This window comes from Myodes glareolus, chromosome 16, assembly GCF_982192425.1.
Source record: "Myodes glareolus chromosome 16, mMyoGla1.1, whole genome shotgun sequence".
Taxonomy (NCBI): domain Eukaryota; kingdom Metazoa; phylum Chordata; class Mammalia; order Rodentia; family Cricetidae; genus Myodes; species Myodes glareolus.
The window spans coordinates 31,094,181-31,109,236 of record NC_142041.1 but is presented as its reverse complement, the minus strand read 5'-3'; the positions used below and the strand labels follow the sequence as shown (position 1 = coordinate 31,109,236).

Genomic DNA, 15,056 nt, shown 5'->3' with positions numbered 1-15,056 from the left:
TAGAAAATTTGTAAAAACTAGAAAAGCCCTCCACATCTGTCAGCAAGTCCAAAATAAAAGTTATCCGTGACTGGAGAGAAACAGCTCAGCAGTAGAGAACTGGCCACTCGTCCCAGCACTCACACAGCTGTTCATAACTGGAACTACCAGCACTCTTCCAGCCTACGCAGGCACCAGGCATGCTGCACTACACAGTCATACACGCAGGCAAAACATCCACATGTATATTTCTTAATTGGAAATAATTTTAAGGCCCGGTGGTGGTGGCTCATACCTTTAATCCCAGTACTTGAGAGGCAGAGGCAGGCGGATCTCTGTGAGTTCAAGGCCAGCCTGGTCTACAGAGCTAGTTCCAGGACAGTTAGGGCTGTTACACGGAAAAACCCTGTCTCAAAAAACAAACAAAATAATGCTAACAGTTTTATGTTTTTGTTTGTTACTCATGGCAAAATTTGGTTCCAGGTGAGAAAGGTAAACTAGGAGAAGCCCCAGCGCCCACCACACTAGGCTGGCCTAGAAGCTGCAGTTACAGCCCCAGTGTTACATAAACAAAAAAATGCTTTACACATGAGAAATAATTGAGATATCTGAAAATATGTAAAATAATGTACTTAATCTCTAGACACTACATCCAACATTAACAAATCTTAATTTGTAACTACCTGACTTGAGTTTAAGTAATATTAAGTATAACTAAAGCTCTTTGCACACCAGTCTTAGCCCATGTCTCCCCTTCTCTACCCAAAGATAAGCACTACTTGTGAATTTTTGCAGTTCCCGTACATGTGCTTACATTACTACACATGTATATAACCACAAACAGTCTTGAGTTTTCAAAATATACAAGTGTAAAAATTCTGCAAAAATTCTTGTGGGATTTGTTTTCCCAATCCGTATCAAGTTTATGATATACATTCACTTCTAATGCATTAGCTATAATTTACTGGGTGGAGGGCTAAGACAAGTTTTAAGCAGCCCATGCTGGCTGTGAACTTGTTCTACCTCTACAGTGCTAGAATTTCAGGTATGTGACACCACTGTTGCTTTTATTTATTTTTTCACAGCGCTATACTGTTCAGTCGTGTGGGCCCTAGGGTGTGTATTCAGAGTACGAATGAATGCAGTTTGCAGGTACTTCCGCACACACACGTTCATGTGAAAACTAGAGGCAGTGTGGGTACCTGGTACATCTACCACTGTTCATCAAATTTTTTGAGGCAGAGTCTCTTGCTGAATCTATAGCTAGACTGGCTAACCACAGAAGACACCTATCTCCACACTGTCATCCCCCCATCCCACCCCACCCCTGCAGGCAAAGGCTGCACCAGCTGGCTTTACAGTCCAAAGCTTTACAGTTCACGCTGTCAAGGCAAGCACTTTACCTAGAGACCCGCCATCTCTTCAGTCTGTACAAGGAAAGGTTTTTCTAAAAACTGATGTATGACCCTATTGGTGCCATCCACAGTGGAGCTGCAATAGGATGCTTGTACTTCTTTTGTATTTATTATTGTCTTTACACATTTTAGGTAAATGGGCGTGTCAACCAGCTGTCAACTAGATATTTGTTACACTACTACTCTCCAAGGTGGTTTGTACACACTTACATTCCCACCAACAGTATATAAAAGTACAATTCCTTAATCCCAGATCTCAAGAAGCAGAGAAGGTTGATCTTTTTTGTAAGTTTAAGGCCAACTTTGTCTACACAGCAAGTTCCAGGTCAGCCGGGACTACATAGTGAGACCCTGTCTTTAAAATCAAAGTGTTTTTCCAGGGTTGGAGACATAGTTTTACGGCAGAGTGCTTGATCAACATGTAGGAGGCGCTGGGGTCTATCCCAACCTGATGACAGCAAACAACAAAAGAATCCTGCCCTCCAGTATCACTACTGCTCACCAGGGCACTTCCGTGGCGTGAAGCGCCATGCACTGCTGTCCAGTCTGCACTTGTCTGATCACAGGTCTTTGATAAATATTTTTTTCCTTTTTTCTTTTTTGGTTTTTCGAGACAGGGTTTCTATGTGTAACAGACCTAGCTGCCCTGGAACTCACTCTGTAGACCAGGTTGGCCTCGAGTTCAAAGATTCACCTGCCACTGCCTCCTAAGTGGTGGGATTAAAGGCCTGTGCCGCCACCACTGGGTCAAATAAATTTCCTTATACATATACGTGCATGTTATGCAGACCTATCTGCTAAATATGTTTCTTCTAGTCAGATTTGTTTGTACTAGCAATCTACCTTCTTATTACATTTCAAAACAGGATCTTGAGGCTGGAGAGATGGCTCGGAAGTTAAGATCACTGGCTGCTCTTGCAGAGGGCCCAGGTTCAGATCCCAGCACCCGCATGAAGGTTCACTGCAGCCTGTAACTCCAGTTCCAGAATATCTGACACCCTGCCCACCCTCCGTGGGCACCACATACATGTAATGCACATACATACCTGCAAACAAAACACACACACACTAAATCTTTAAACACACACACACACAACACAAAACAAAATTCCAGGATCTTCCTGAGTTGACCAGGCTTCAAAGTAGCTGGCTTCCTACTTGCTGTGGTGGCCAGCGGGTCTGGACCTCTCAATCCCTCTACAGCAGTCTCCCCACTGCCCTGCTGGGATTACAACCCCAGGACAGCTTCCAGCAGCGGCCAAGACGTAAAGCTCCGGTACAGTGCAGGACAGTAAAGAAAGAGCCAACTTTAAAGAGTCAATCTGGACAAAGGCCTTAATTAATTCGTTTGCTAATTAGTCTCTCTCTTCCTTCTTTTGTCAAGCCTTACTTCCAAGACAATACCGGAGGCACTTTGGGGCCTGGATCCTTAGGGGTAAGAAGGAAGGGAGGATGCTACGGCCAGCCTGGGTCTATAAAAATATTACAACTGTCCTTACTCGAAGAACACGAAACCTATCAGACCCATAGGTACGCTCAACATAGTAGACAGCATTCAGCTCGCAGAGCAAACTTATCACATTTAGCTTCCTCTTTGAAGCATCCCAATCTTTTTCTCCAAAGTAGCTCCCCTCCTCCCTCCCCTTCAGCAATCCCTTTATCTCCTTTCCCTCACAATAACTGCACCCTCTCCTTTTCCCCATTCCACGGCCGCTATTGGACTTTCTTCAGCGCCTGCTATCTGTTTGCTGCTTTTTCCTTCTCTGGAACTGACCTCCTCTCTCCTTTTCTAAGACGCACTCAGAGCAAAAGCAACTCACCTAATCACCCCAAATGAAAACGGATTTCTCCTGCATTGTCTAGCCGATAGGAGGGGGACTTGTCCCAACCCTCCCAACTTCCTTCCCCCTTCAGGCCTGGGACAGCTGCTCTTCCTCTGGAAATTCTCCTAAGTGTGGTAAGTCCAGACCAGCTAGAAAAAAAAAAAAAAACTCGCGTGGCCTTCTGTGGCATGCATGCTTTTACCAGGGCCAAGTATGCATTTCTGTTCGGGACAGTTTCCTGGTAAAGACACCTTCTGAGCAGGCCGCCTTCCCCATTCCCGCTAGGCTAGCTTAGCCTGTGCCATGATGAGATGTGACCTGGAGACCAAACGGTCCCTGAGTTAAGTTTCCAAAGCTCTCCTCCACTACCTCAATAAAACCCCTCTCCGAGCACAGAGACCCCCACTCCAGGCAGGAGTCTTTCTCCCTCCGGCTCCCCAAATCAGCTTCCCAGGGCACCAAGCTTCCAAGGCTGCTCCCGTTTCTCCTGCCCACCCCTCCTGATCAGCCCCAAATGGGTTAGCTACTCTGGTGGGTGTGCCAGGGAGCAGGCCCCAGCCCCCTCCTCCCAACCACTCTAGTTCTCAGGGGGTAGGGACTCTGCCTCCTCCCAGCCCCCTCAGCCGGCGGCCCGCGCCAGCTCCAGGGTGGCCCTGGTTCTCAGCCAAGACACGACTCGAGCTGGCTTTTGTGACCTTGGGCAAGTCACTTCCCCCGGTAAGCCTCAGTTTCCTCCCCGGCCGAACCGATTCCTCCCGAGGTCCTGTCCTGCCCTGCCCACCCCGCAGGAGGGGGCTGCCCAGCGGGTGCGAAAACGCTTTGTGAGGCGCTCAGCTCCGCAGAGGTGCGGGGCTCGCGGGGGCTCCCGGGCTGGACAAAGCTGTGGCGGCCAAAGCTCCTCCCTCTCCGCGGGACCCCTGCCCCGGGCTGACCCTCGCCCCTCCCCGCCCGGCCCGCCCCGCCCCGCCGGCGGACCCCGTACCTGCTCCGGACGCTCTGCCGCAGGCGCCGCCACCCTGCGTCCCGGTCCGAAGAGGCCCGTGGCCCGGAGGGCTAAGGCGGCCGGCGGCGGCAGGCTCGGGCCGGGGCGGCGGCGGTGGTGGCGGGGGGCGCGGGCGGCGCGGGGGCCCGAGCTCGGCGGGGCCCGGCCTGGGAGACGACGGCCGAGGCTGGAAGTGCGCGGCGGCAGCAGCGGCGGCAGCAGCTGAGGCGGCGGCGACCGCGACCGCGGCGGCGGCGCTTCCGCTCATGGCGGGGCCGCGGGCAGCAGCTCGGGCTGCGACTCGACTCCGGCACGGCGGGCGCTGGCTGGGCCCGGGCCGGCGGCGAAGGAGGCTGTGGCGGCGACGGAGGCGGCTCCCGGCGGGCCAGAAGGCGGAGCCCGGCCGCGGCGGCGGCGGAGGGGGCGGGGACGCCGGGGGGCGGGGAAGCCGCGCCGCGCCGCCAATGAGCGCCAGACTCCGGGCCGCGGCTCCCGGGCTGCGTCCAGAGGGGTATCCTCGGCCGCCGCGGGCCCGCCCAGGCGGGGAGGCCCCGAACGAAGCCCTCCGCACCCGCGCCCCCCCTACCGCGCGCCGCCCCGCCCCCGGCCCGCCCCCGGGGCGCGGCAGCGAGCCTCAGGGCCCAGGCCGCCGGCTGCGCAGGCCCTGCTGCTCCACCGCCTCGGGCGGTGTCTGCTCCGGGGAGTGTGCCCGGGTCCGCCCGGGTTAGCCTCAGCCCGCCCGGCGTTCCACGGCCTGTGCTGCCCCGGCCTGCCTCCTGCTGCTGCCCCCTGCACGTCGGTCCTCTCTCTCGGCTGTTTCCTCAAAGTTTGTCCCTTTGAGACACTTAGGAAAGAAACTCTCTCTTCGCTTCTGAGGCTGATTGGTGATAGATGAGTCTCCGCGGACCCCCAGAGGACCGCAGAGGCAGAGACCGAAGAGTTGGAGATGAGCACCCTTTCTTGGGTCCTGGAGACCCATTTTGAATTCCCAGCAAAACCCAGTCGGGCTCAGCTTTGGCCCTCACCCCCATCTCTGACTTTCTCTTCCTCTTTCTCACTTTAAATGCCCTTGTTGGTAAAGCCCTGGCAGGAAACCGTCAGGCAACTGGGCCTAATCTCAGAAGAGGGAGAGGCTGTGAGTGAGGAAACACTTGGGGCTTGGCTGTACTGAAGGCTTTCCTATTATTTGGGGAAGATTTCTGCGGATTCAAAATCTCCCCTTCCGCCCCCGCTCACGCACCCCCCCTCCCGCCGCCTCCTGTCCTCTTTTTCTCAAAAGTGATGTTGGCGGCTGAACCCATTTCCTTCCCATCCTTCTCAGGCTCTCGTTATCCGTGGAAGAGCAAAATAAACTCAACCATGTGCTGAGTGCCTCCAAGTACAGGCATGTGGGTAAGAGTGCAGCTAAGCTGCTGACTAGATTGCTTTAGTAAAATACTATCCTCAACCTTTCCCTGCCTCGTGCAAAGGAGGGGGGGGGAGGCAAAGAGGGTGACCTTTCGCCACTTGAGTTGAAAAGAGACAGTTCAACTCCACCTTGACACTAGGTGATGCATTGTTTTTCATCTCTCTGGTCATTAGCAGTGCTCGGAAATGGAGAAATGATTAACAAAGACATTGTCCAGGCCATCAAAGAGTTTGAAATCTCCTTGGAGGTCAGAGAGTCTTAGAAGTCAAGGGCGAAAGCTGCCTCAGAGCAGGTCATTCTTGGCTCGTGAAAAATCTTTGGCCAAACTTCTGAGTTACACCGAACCTATCTCAAGAAACAAAACTCTTAAGATGAGAATTTCACCAGGAAGAGCAGGTTGGGGAAAAGCTGAAATGAAACACAATAAAATTACCTTTTAGAAAAGGACTTGAATTTCATCCTTGAATTTCTCCTCACAGGAGAGTCAGGTGACGTGTTTTTCAGGCTGGGGCCTCCATCCTAATGCCCACTGAAGAACACCTGTAAGCCACTGTTCAGGGGCATCTTTCCTCTGATGAGTCTCAGCGGTCTTGAGCAAAGTTTAGTCTCTTTTTATTCCCAGACTCCACACCCCAGTTTCAGCTCTTACAAGTCGAAGTTAGAGCAAACACCTTGACCGGCAGCCTTAAAAGAAAGGGAGCAGACTAGCAGTTTAATCTAGTCAGTCCGAAACCCATCAAAGGATGCCTTGAAACTAGGAAGAAATAGGGAGAGGGGCCAACAAAGCCCTGAGTCACATCACGATGCCCCCCCCCCCCCAAGACAAGCAAATGAAAGCACTGGCCGGGTCCTGTCTGCTGAGGCCCTCCTCACTTCAGTTTCGATTCTCCGTTAGTGTTAGTGAGACTCAACAAGGTGGGTGTAGGAAAAGCCCAGGTTGGAGCATGGTGGAGGCGATCCAGAGATCAGCCAGCTCAAACTGGGAAGCCAAGATGTCCGTGTACCCCAGGCACTGTTATTCAGCTGTAACGAACAATGAAAGCTCATCATTTGCAGCTAAATAAGTGGAACTGAAAAACATTATGATGATGATGATGATGATGATGATGATGTTGAGACAAGTACTGCATGTCCCTCTCACATGTGAAAATTCTTGCAAAGTATCCCTGATAGGTGATTGAGATGGTTCAGCCGGTAGAGACACCTGTGGCCAGATCTGACAATCAAAATTCTGTCTGAGGACCCACATAGAGGAAGAAGAGTCAATTGACCCCTCTGACTTCCTCACAATCTCTGTAGCATGCAAGTGACACACACACACACAAATAGATAAATGTAATAATTTTTTAATTTAAAAAGAAGTAGGCCTAGTGATGGTGGTGGTACACTCCTTTCATCCCAGCACTCAGGAGGCAGAGGCATGCGAATCTCTTTGAGTTTGAGGCCCAGTTTGGTCTACAGAGTTCCAGGAGAGTCAGGGCTACACTGAGAAACCCTGTCTCAAAAAAAAAAAAAATTAGACCTTAGGGATAAATATGACCACACACACCTATGATCCTAGCACTGGAAAGGAAAAAGAAGGAGGAGTGCAGATTTAAAGCCAGTCAGAGCTACATAAAAAGAATTTGTATTTATGCATAAACAAATAAATTGAAATGTGTAAATACATAAATTAAAAATGATGTTAACATCAACAGGCAACTGGAATAGTGATTATTGGACATTGAGAAGGGTGGGAAATAGGTGGTTGGATTTGATTGATATTTGTATATGCCAATATCATACTGAACCCCGTAAGTGTATAATTAATACATGTTTAAAAGATAAGGCCACATTACAAAGTCTTGGATGCCATGCTGAAGAGGCATTTGAACTTACTTTTTTTTTTTAATAATTTACCTTATGATCAGTGGTGTGAAGGTATCAACTCAGATCCCCTAGAAATGGGTATATGTTACAGACACGTTTAAGTTGCTGTGTGGTTGCTAGGAATTGAACTCAGATCCTCTGGAAGAACAGCCAGTGCTGTTAATCACTGAACCATCTCTCCAGTCCCCTTGAATTTACTTAAACAGTAAGTGAAGGGGCTTGTTGGAATCACCATGATTAGGACATACTTTGGAAACACTTTGGCTGCTATACAGAAGGTGGGTTGAAAGGAAGCAAAAAGACAGACAAAAAAAAAAAGGCTACAAAACTCTTAGGCAAAGGATGAGGAAAATCCAAATTGTGGCACAGATAGTAAGAATAGAAAGAATAGACAAGCATGAAGGGGTAAGGTCAACAGGGCAGATGGTGTTAGATGGCTTAGCAGTTAAGAGCACTGTCTGTTCTTTGTGTGTGTGTGTGTGTGTGTGTGTGTGTGTGTGTGTGTGTGTTTAGGCCAGGGGATGGCTCACTGGAATCAGTTCTTTCCTTCCCCTGTGTGGAGATCTAACTCAAGTTGTTATGGCTGGTGACATGTGTCTTTATCTGCTAAGCCATCTCACGGGTCAGCTCTTTCAGAAGACAGCTACATGGCAACTTGCAGCCATCAGTAACTTCAGTTCCTAGGGATGTGACACCCTCTTCTCGCCTCCACAGCACCAGGTACACATGTGGTACACACACATACATGCAAACAAAAACCCAGACACATAAAGTAAAATAAAAATAATCTATAAAAAGACGTTAAGTATTGAGATAGAAAAAACAGCGAGTACTTTTTGTTTATTTGTTTTCGAGACCGAGTCTCACTATGTATCTCTAGTTGTCCTGAAACTTACTCTGTAGACCAGGCTGGCCTTGAACTCACAGAGATTCTCCTGCCTCTGCCTCCCAAGTGCTGGGATTAAAGGCGTGCACCACCACCCAGCAGAGAAAAACAAATATTTTTATGTAAGTAACAAGGTGAAGGTTGCACAATTCTGATAGAAGGGGAATACAGTGACTAGAAGACCAGAGACTCTGGTTTAAGTCAGTTTATTTATTTGATACCCACTTAAGGCACAAGGACTGAAGTGGCTGGACATCACCATAAATTGCTTGTGTTCTTAGATTAGAGGGATAAATAACAGAACTACCCATTTCACATTTTGTTCTTTTTTTCATTGTGGTAAAATACATATAGCATAAGATTTACCATGTTAACCCTTTTCAAGAATGCAGTTGTAATTTCTAGTGGCTTTAGCTGGGCAATGGCATTTAACCTTTACCATGATCCATCCCCATTTCCCTCATCTCAAATAAAAAACTATCTGCTCACTAAATAAGAACCCAGTTGACAAGCTGGAGCGATGGCTCAGAGGTTGAGAGCCCTGTGCTCTTCCAGAGAACCTGGATTCAATTCCCAGCATCTATAAACAGCTCACAACTGTCTGTGACTCCAAGGTCTGACACAGTCACACAGACACACATGCAGGCAAAACACCAATGCACATGAAATAAAATAAAATAAAATAAAATAAAATAAAATAAAAGAGCCCAGTTGACTACTTCTTCCAGCTGTGGTTTATCTGTCTCTGGCAGATCATAATGCTTTCCTTTTTCTTTCAATGTGGTCTTAGAAATGCAGCCTAGGTTCTAGCATGTGCTGGGCAGTCCCTTTTGTCTCTGTGAATTTAGGTGTGCTGGGATCCTTCTGCAAGATGGATCCAAAAGTATTTGTCTTTGTTTTTTTGTCAGTCAGAATCATTTATTTTATTGCATGTTTTCAAGACTCATCCAAGAGGCAGCACACATCAGAGTCCTCTTCCTCTTTAAAGCCTAATAATTCTTGCACATGTACTCACCGCATTTGGGCATCCGGTTGTCCATGTCCATGGCTACTTCACTGCTTCCAACTTTTGAGTACTGTGAATAACACTACCGCAAATGGTGGATTATTTATTTGCTTGAACCCCTCTTTTCAATTATTTTGGATGTGCTCCAGTGAATGGAATTACATCAACTGAAAATATAAAATGTCTATTTGATTTTTTTCCCTTTTTTTGTTTTGAGACAGAATGGACTAGTTACTTTTCTGCTACTGTGTTAACCCATTGCCAAAGTGACTCATCAGAGAGTTTATCTTGGCTCACAGTTCCAGAGTACACTATGTCGAGAGAAGGCTCCACTAGATGCTTACCCCAAACCCTGAAGGAGCTATGTCATGAAAAACTATAAAACAATAACAGACCTGTAGTTGTATGTAAAGCTAAGAAAAAAAGAGCAGAATAGTCATACAAGTATTACAGAAGAGTGCTTTTGTTTTTTACTAACTGAAGAAGAACCCAGGGTAAACTGAGTGCAATGGAAATTATCATGGCACCTGGCAACACCATAGAAACAGCAAAGCCTGGGGCTGGAGAGATGGCTCAGAGGTTAAGAGAACTGACTGCTGTTCCGGAGGTCCTGAGTTCAATTCCCAGCAACCACATGGTGTCTCACAATAATCTATAATGAGATCTGGTGCCCAGAACAATATATGCATAATAAATAAATTTAAAGAAAAAAGAAGCAGCAAAGCCTAATAAAGAATGAAGAGGCTGGAGTAGGAAAAGAGGTTTGTGGGTTTGGTTTTTTTTTGGGGTTTTTTTTTTTTATTTTTGTTTTGTTTTACTTTAGAGGCTTAGGTTTTTTGCTAGTTGGTTGTTAGCAAGAGTCTCATATACCAGGCTGGCCTAGAACTCCTGATCCTTCTTTTCTCTCTACCTCTAAGTTTGAGAATGACAGACATGGTATGCCACATCTGGCAAGGAGATGCTGAGTTTGACCATCCATACCACATGACAACACTTGATTACCATCACACCACAAACACATGTGGAACCCCACAAAGGTTTCTCTGATTCACTTGAGAATGGTGACAATTTTTCCCACTGTTGTGAAACTGATGTGTGTGAATCTCTTGTTTTATTTTATTTTTGAATGTAACTGGAGATTAAGTTCCCGCTTCTTATGTGCTGGACAACTGTTCAATCACTGAGTCGTATCCCCAGCCCGATTTCTTTAGATTAGATTCCCTCATTATGAGCACCATTGCTACCTCGGTTTTCTGGTTTTGTTTATGACAAGGCCTTGTGCAGTCCAGGCTGGCAGTGAAATCTCTGAACCCCTGCCTCCATTCCCCAAGTGATGGGCTCACTGATGGGCACTATTATACGTGGCTTGCCTCAATTATTTTTAATGGTTTTGCTTTCCAGAAAGAATGGCCATTTATCTATCTAGTCATTTACTAACTTTACTTCAATATAGGAAATCAGCTTGATTGTATGTCTTACCTGAAAGTCACCTCTTGATTTATTATTTATTTATTATTTCTCTTTTGCGCATCATTTCCTCTGAGTTTGTTTTGAGCAGAGTCTGCTGTAGTCCAGGCTGGCCTCAAACTCAAACTCAAACTCACTATATCCCTAAAGTGACCTTAGTCTTCCTGCCTCCGCCTCCCAAGTGCTACAATTGCTGTCACGCACACCATACCTGGCTGCTCCCATCTTGCCACCACACACAAGCCTTCTCCAGTCTTACTCCCTTCCTCCCTGAAGGCCACCATTCCAGTATACTTCAGATTTGTAGATGTTTATTTAGCATCTCTGTTAGGTTTTAAATAATGTATTTTCTACTTCGGAAAATAGAATTGTGTATATCTGCCCCCCTCCCCTTATTTTCTCTTCCTCACCAAAGCATGTTATTTGTTTGTTTGTCTGGTGTGCATGTGTGTGTGTGTGTGTGTGTGTGTGCGTGCATGTGCTTAAGCACACCTGCATGTGCCATAGCGTGTGAGTGAAGACCAGAGAACAGTTTGTAGAAGTCAGCTCTCTCCTTCCACCGTCTCAGTCCCAAAGATTGAACTCAGACCCTCAGGCTTAATGACAGGCACCTTGGCCAAGGAACCCCACATGTTTCCTTAAGGCAGGAAGGCTTACTGTAGCACCCTAACAGCAGAATATGCTTACACTCTGCTCAGTTAGCCAGTCATGGTGGCACACATCTATAATCCCGATACAGAGGGGTCAGCTAGGGCTTCATGCGATTTTTTCCCTCAAAAATACACAAGCAAAGCTGGGTGGTGGCCACACATGTTTTTAGTCCCAGCCTTCAGGAGGCAGAGGCAGGCAGATCTCTGTGAGTTCAAGGCCAGCCTGGTCTACAGAGAATTCTAGGACAACCAGGGCTACACGGAGAAATCCTGTCTTGAAAATAAAAAGATTAGACATATAACCTCTATTCTGCTGCTACTAATTACTACATAGTACTCTATCCACCATGAGTTGCTCAAGGAATTGTTCAGTAATGAACACCAAAACTGCCTCCACCTCTCCACAACCAAACACAGTGCTGCAAGACAGATACAATAACATGGGTCTACCATCCTGGGACTCAGGGTGCAGAGGCAGGAATATCACCACAAGCTCAAGGCCAGCTTGTTCCATGTCGTAAATTCCATCTAGGCCAGAAGTACACAGCAAACCCTGTCAACAGAGAACTTTCAAGAACTTTTTCATGAACAGCTTCACACTCTTCTAGGATTATTAATACAGTAGGAGACTATGTCAGGCCTTTTTTCCAGGATTACAGGTATGAGCCACCACACCAGCTCAGTTTTTATTTTTTTGGTTACTGGGAGGTATGGGTTTGTATTTTCATTTAGTCTTTTTTTTCTTTCTTTTTTAAAATTTTTGTTTTGAGGCAAGGTCTCAGGTAGCTCAGGTTGAACTCAAACTCTCAATAAAGAGGCAAAGATAATCCTAAGATCCTGATCCTCCTGCCTCTACCTTCCAAGTGCTGGAGATAAAATCCAGGCCTTCAAACACACTAGATAAGCACTCTACCAACTGAACTAAATCCCCTGCTACATATGTATGTTTTTTTAACCACCGTATTCTTCCAGGATATTGTCTCTCAACCTGGTGTTCTCAACCCCTTTGGGAGCTGCATATTAGATATCCTAAATAGTAGATATTTAAATTATGATTCATAACAGTAGCAAAATTACAGTTATGAAGTAGCAACGAAAATAATTTTGTAGTTGGGGAGGTCACTACAACGTGAGGAACTGTATTAAAAGGGGAGGCGTTAGGAAGGTTGAGAACCGCTGCTCCAGGAATTTTTTTATTACATCCTTAACCCTATAGTCATTGCTTCTTTCAAAGATCAATTTGGTCTATATTTGAGTGTAACGTATTGAATAAATATGCTGCATGAGCCATTGTGGGTCTGGGTAGGAGGAGAGGGAGACAGAAAGAGACAGAGACTTAGAAAGGATGGGAAAAGCTCACTTACCAGCATCAAAACTACAGTGATACCATTGAGTGCGGTAGTTTAGTCTTTTTGTTTGGTTTTTGTGTTTCAAGACAGAATTTCTCTGTGTAGCTCTGACTGTCCCGGAACTCGCTCTGTAGACCAGGATGGCCTTAAATACAAAGAAATCCACTTGCTTCCAAGGCCCTACTGATAGTTTAGTCTTTAATCCCTGCACTCAGGAGGCAGAGGCAGGTGGCTATCTGTGAGTCTGAGCTACTCTGGTCTACGTAGCACGTTCTAGGACAGCCAAGGCTACATAGTGAGACTGTCTCAAAATAAAATAAAATAAAAAATGAAATACGATGACACCAACTCCTTTGTCAGAAACCAGATAATTAAAGAGAAAGAATGAAGCATTTAACCAGCCATTGAGGGAGAAATTAGATTCTTCCCTGTTTGATGAAGGGAAATCCTTCCTTACAAAAGAATGTCAGCTAATACATGTAATAGGACTGATAGAATTAGAAAGACCACCATTCTGCTCTCTCCAGTGAGATAATTGATTCGGGGAAGGACCATGGAGAAATGTTAAACTATTTCACAAGAAAGAAAAAACAACCAATCTGATATTGTATGAATTCCCGCCATTTGCTTTCTCACAGACATTTCCAATTTCCTTTCTGCCTAGTGAAGGACACTGGTGACTTCTCAGCCTCCCAGCACAATGACCTTTTCTCAGCTCTCACCTCCGTGATCTCTTTATAGACTTTGACAGGAGACGGCACTTCCTGGTCACTCTCTCCTTTCACCTGCAAAAAATGGGTTATCAGCCTTTTACCGTTTCCAGGCTGAAACAAACTCTCACTTCTCATGACTTGCTCTAGACCGAGCTCTGGAGAGCAGCTGGGGCTGGATTCACCTGAGAGCGTGCCTGGGCTAAACATTAAGATGACCCTTTCAAGCTGGGCATTGTGGTGCATGCCTTTAATCGTAGTACTCAGGAGGCAGAGGCAGGCGGTCCTCTGTGAGTCCCAGACTAGCATGGTCTACATAGTGAGACCTTGTCTTAAAAAAAATAAAAAGGTCTTCTGGCTGAAACAGATGAGTATTAATTGGCACTGCAAACCTCGCCCCCCACCCTGCCCCCGTTGTTGGCTTTAGCTGTTTTTTAGCAATGTGAATCCAGGGTAGGTAGACTTCTTATTTTAGGTGTGTGTGTATTTGCCTACATATATGTGTGTGCAACACATGTGTACCTAGTGACTGTGGAGGTCAGAGGAAGGCATGTGATCTCCTGGAACTGGAATTACAGATGGTTATGAGCTGCCATGTGAGTGCTGAGAATTGAATTCAGGTCCTTTGAAAGAGCAAGTGTTCTTGCCCGGTGGTGATGGCACACAATGCCTTTAATCCCAGCACTCGGGAGGCAGAGGCAGGTTGACCTCTGTGAGTTCAAGGCTAGCCTGGTCTACAGAGTGCAGAGCTAGTTCCAGGACAGGCTCCAAAACTACAGAGAAACCCTGTCTCGGGGAAAAAAAAAAAAAACAAGTGCTCTTAATCACTGAACCAACTCTGTAGCACCTAGGTAGACTTCCTATATACCTAGCTTCTTCCAGAACAAATGTTCCAAGCACAAGCAACAAGGCTTCTTATAAGACAATTTTCCACTCAATATATAAATGTGCATGGTCCCCTAATTCCAGAGTTGTTTCTTTTTTCTTTGCTGTGGTTTGGGTTTTGTTGTTGTTTTTGTTTGAGACAGATTCTCAAACATTCCAGTCTGATCCCAAACTTAGCAAGTGGCAAGGCTACCCTTGAACTCCTGATCTTCCTATCTCCTGAGATGACAGCCATATACCACTGTGCTTGGCCAACATTGGTTGCTTTAGAGGAGAAAAGGTCTCCAAAAACCCTACACTAAATATAAAACCCATCTATGTTTTGAGACAGAATCTCACTATGTTACCCAGGCTGGTCTTGAACACGTAATCTCAAGAGATCCTTCTGTCTTGGCCTCTAGTCTAGAATATCCATGCTACCATGCTTTGGTTTCCTTGTTTCACTTTCTCTCTCTCTCTCTCTTCCTTTCTCAGGGGGTTGAATCCAGGGCCTCACACATACAAGAACTCTACCTCCCAGCCACTTTTCCAGCCTTCTTTCTGTCTTGAGAGTGACTGTCACTAAATTTTCCAGACTGGCCTCAAACTCACACCATAGCCCAGGCTGCCCTTGAACTTTTGATTGCC

The 15,056-nt window shown here is 46.6% G+C and overlaps 1 protein-coding gene across 5 annotated transcripts in view; it reads right to left on the bottom strand.

Annotated features, from left to right (window-relative positions):
* Positions 1 to 4,482, bottom strand: part of Rnf38 (ring finger protein 38) — a 114,482-nt gene extending 110,000 nt beyond the window's left edge. For all 5 annotated transcript variants that reach the window (XM_085677207.2, XM_085677212.2, XM_085677208.2 and 2 more), the window contains exon 1: positions 4,200 to 4,482. In XM_085677207.2, coding sequence (XP_085533333.1) covers positions 4,200 to 4,467 — 268 coding nt within the window. In that variant the 5' untranslated portion in view covers positions 4,468 to 4,482. The remainder of the gene's footprint in view (positions 1 to 4,199) is intronic.
* Between the last annotated feature and the right edge of the window lie 10,574 nt (positions 4,483 to 15,056).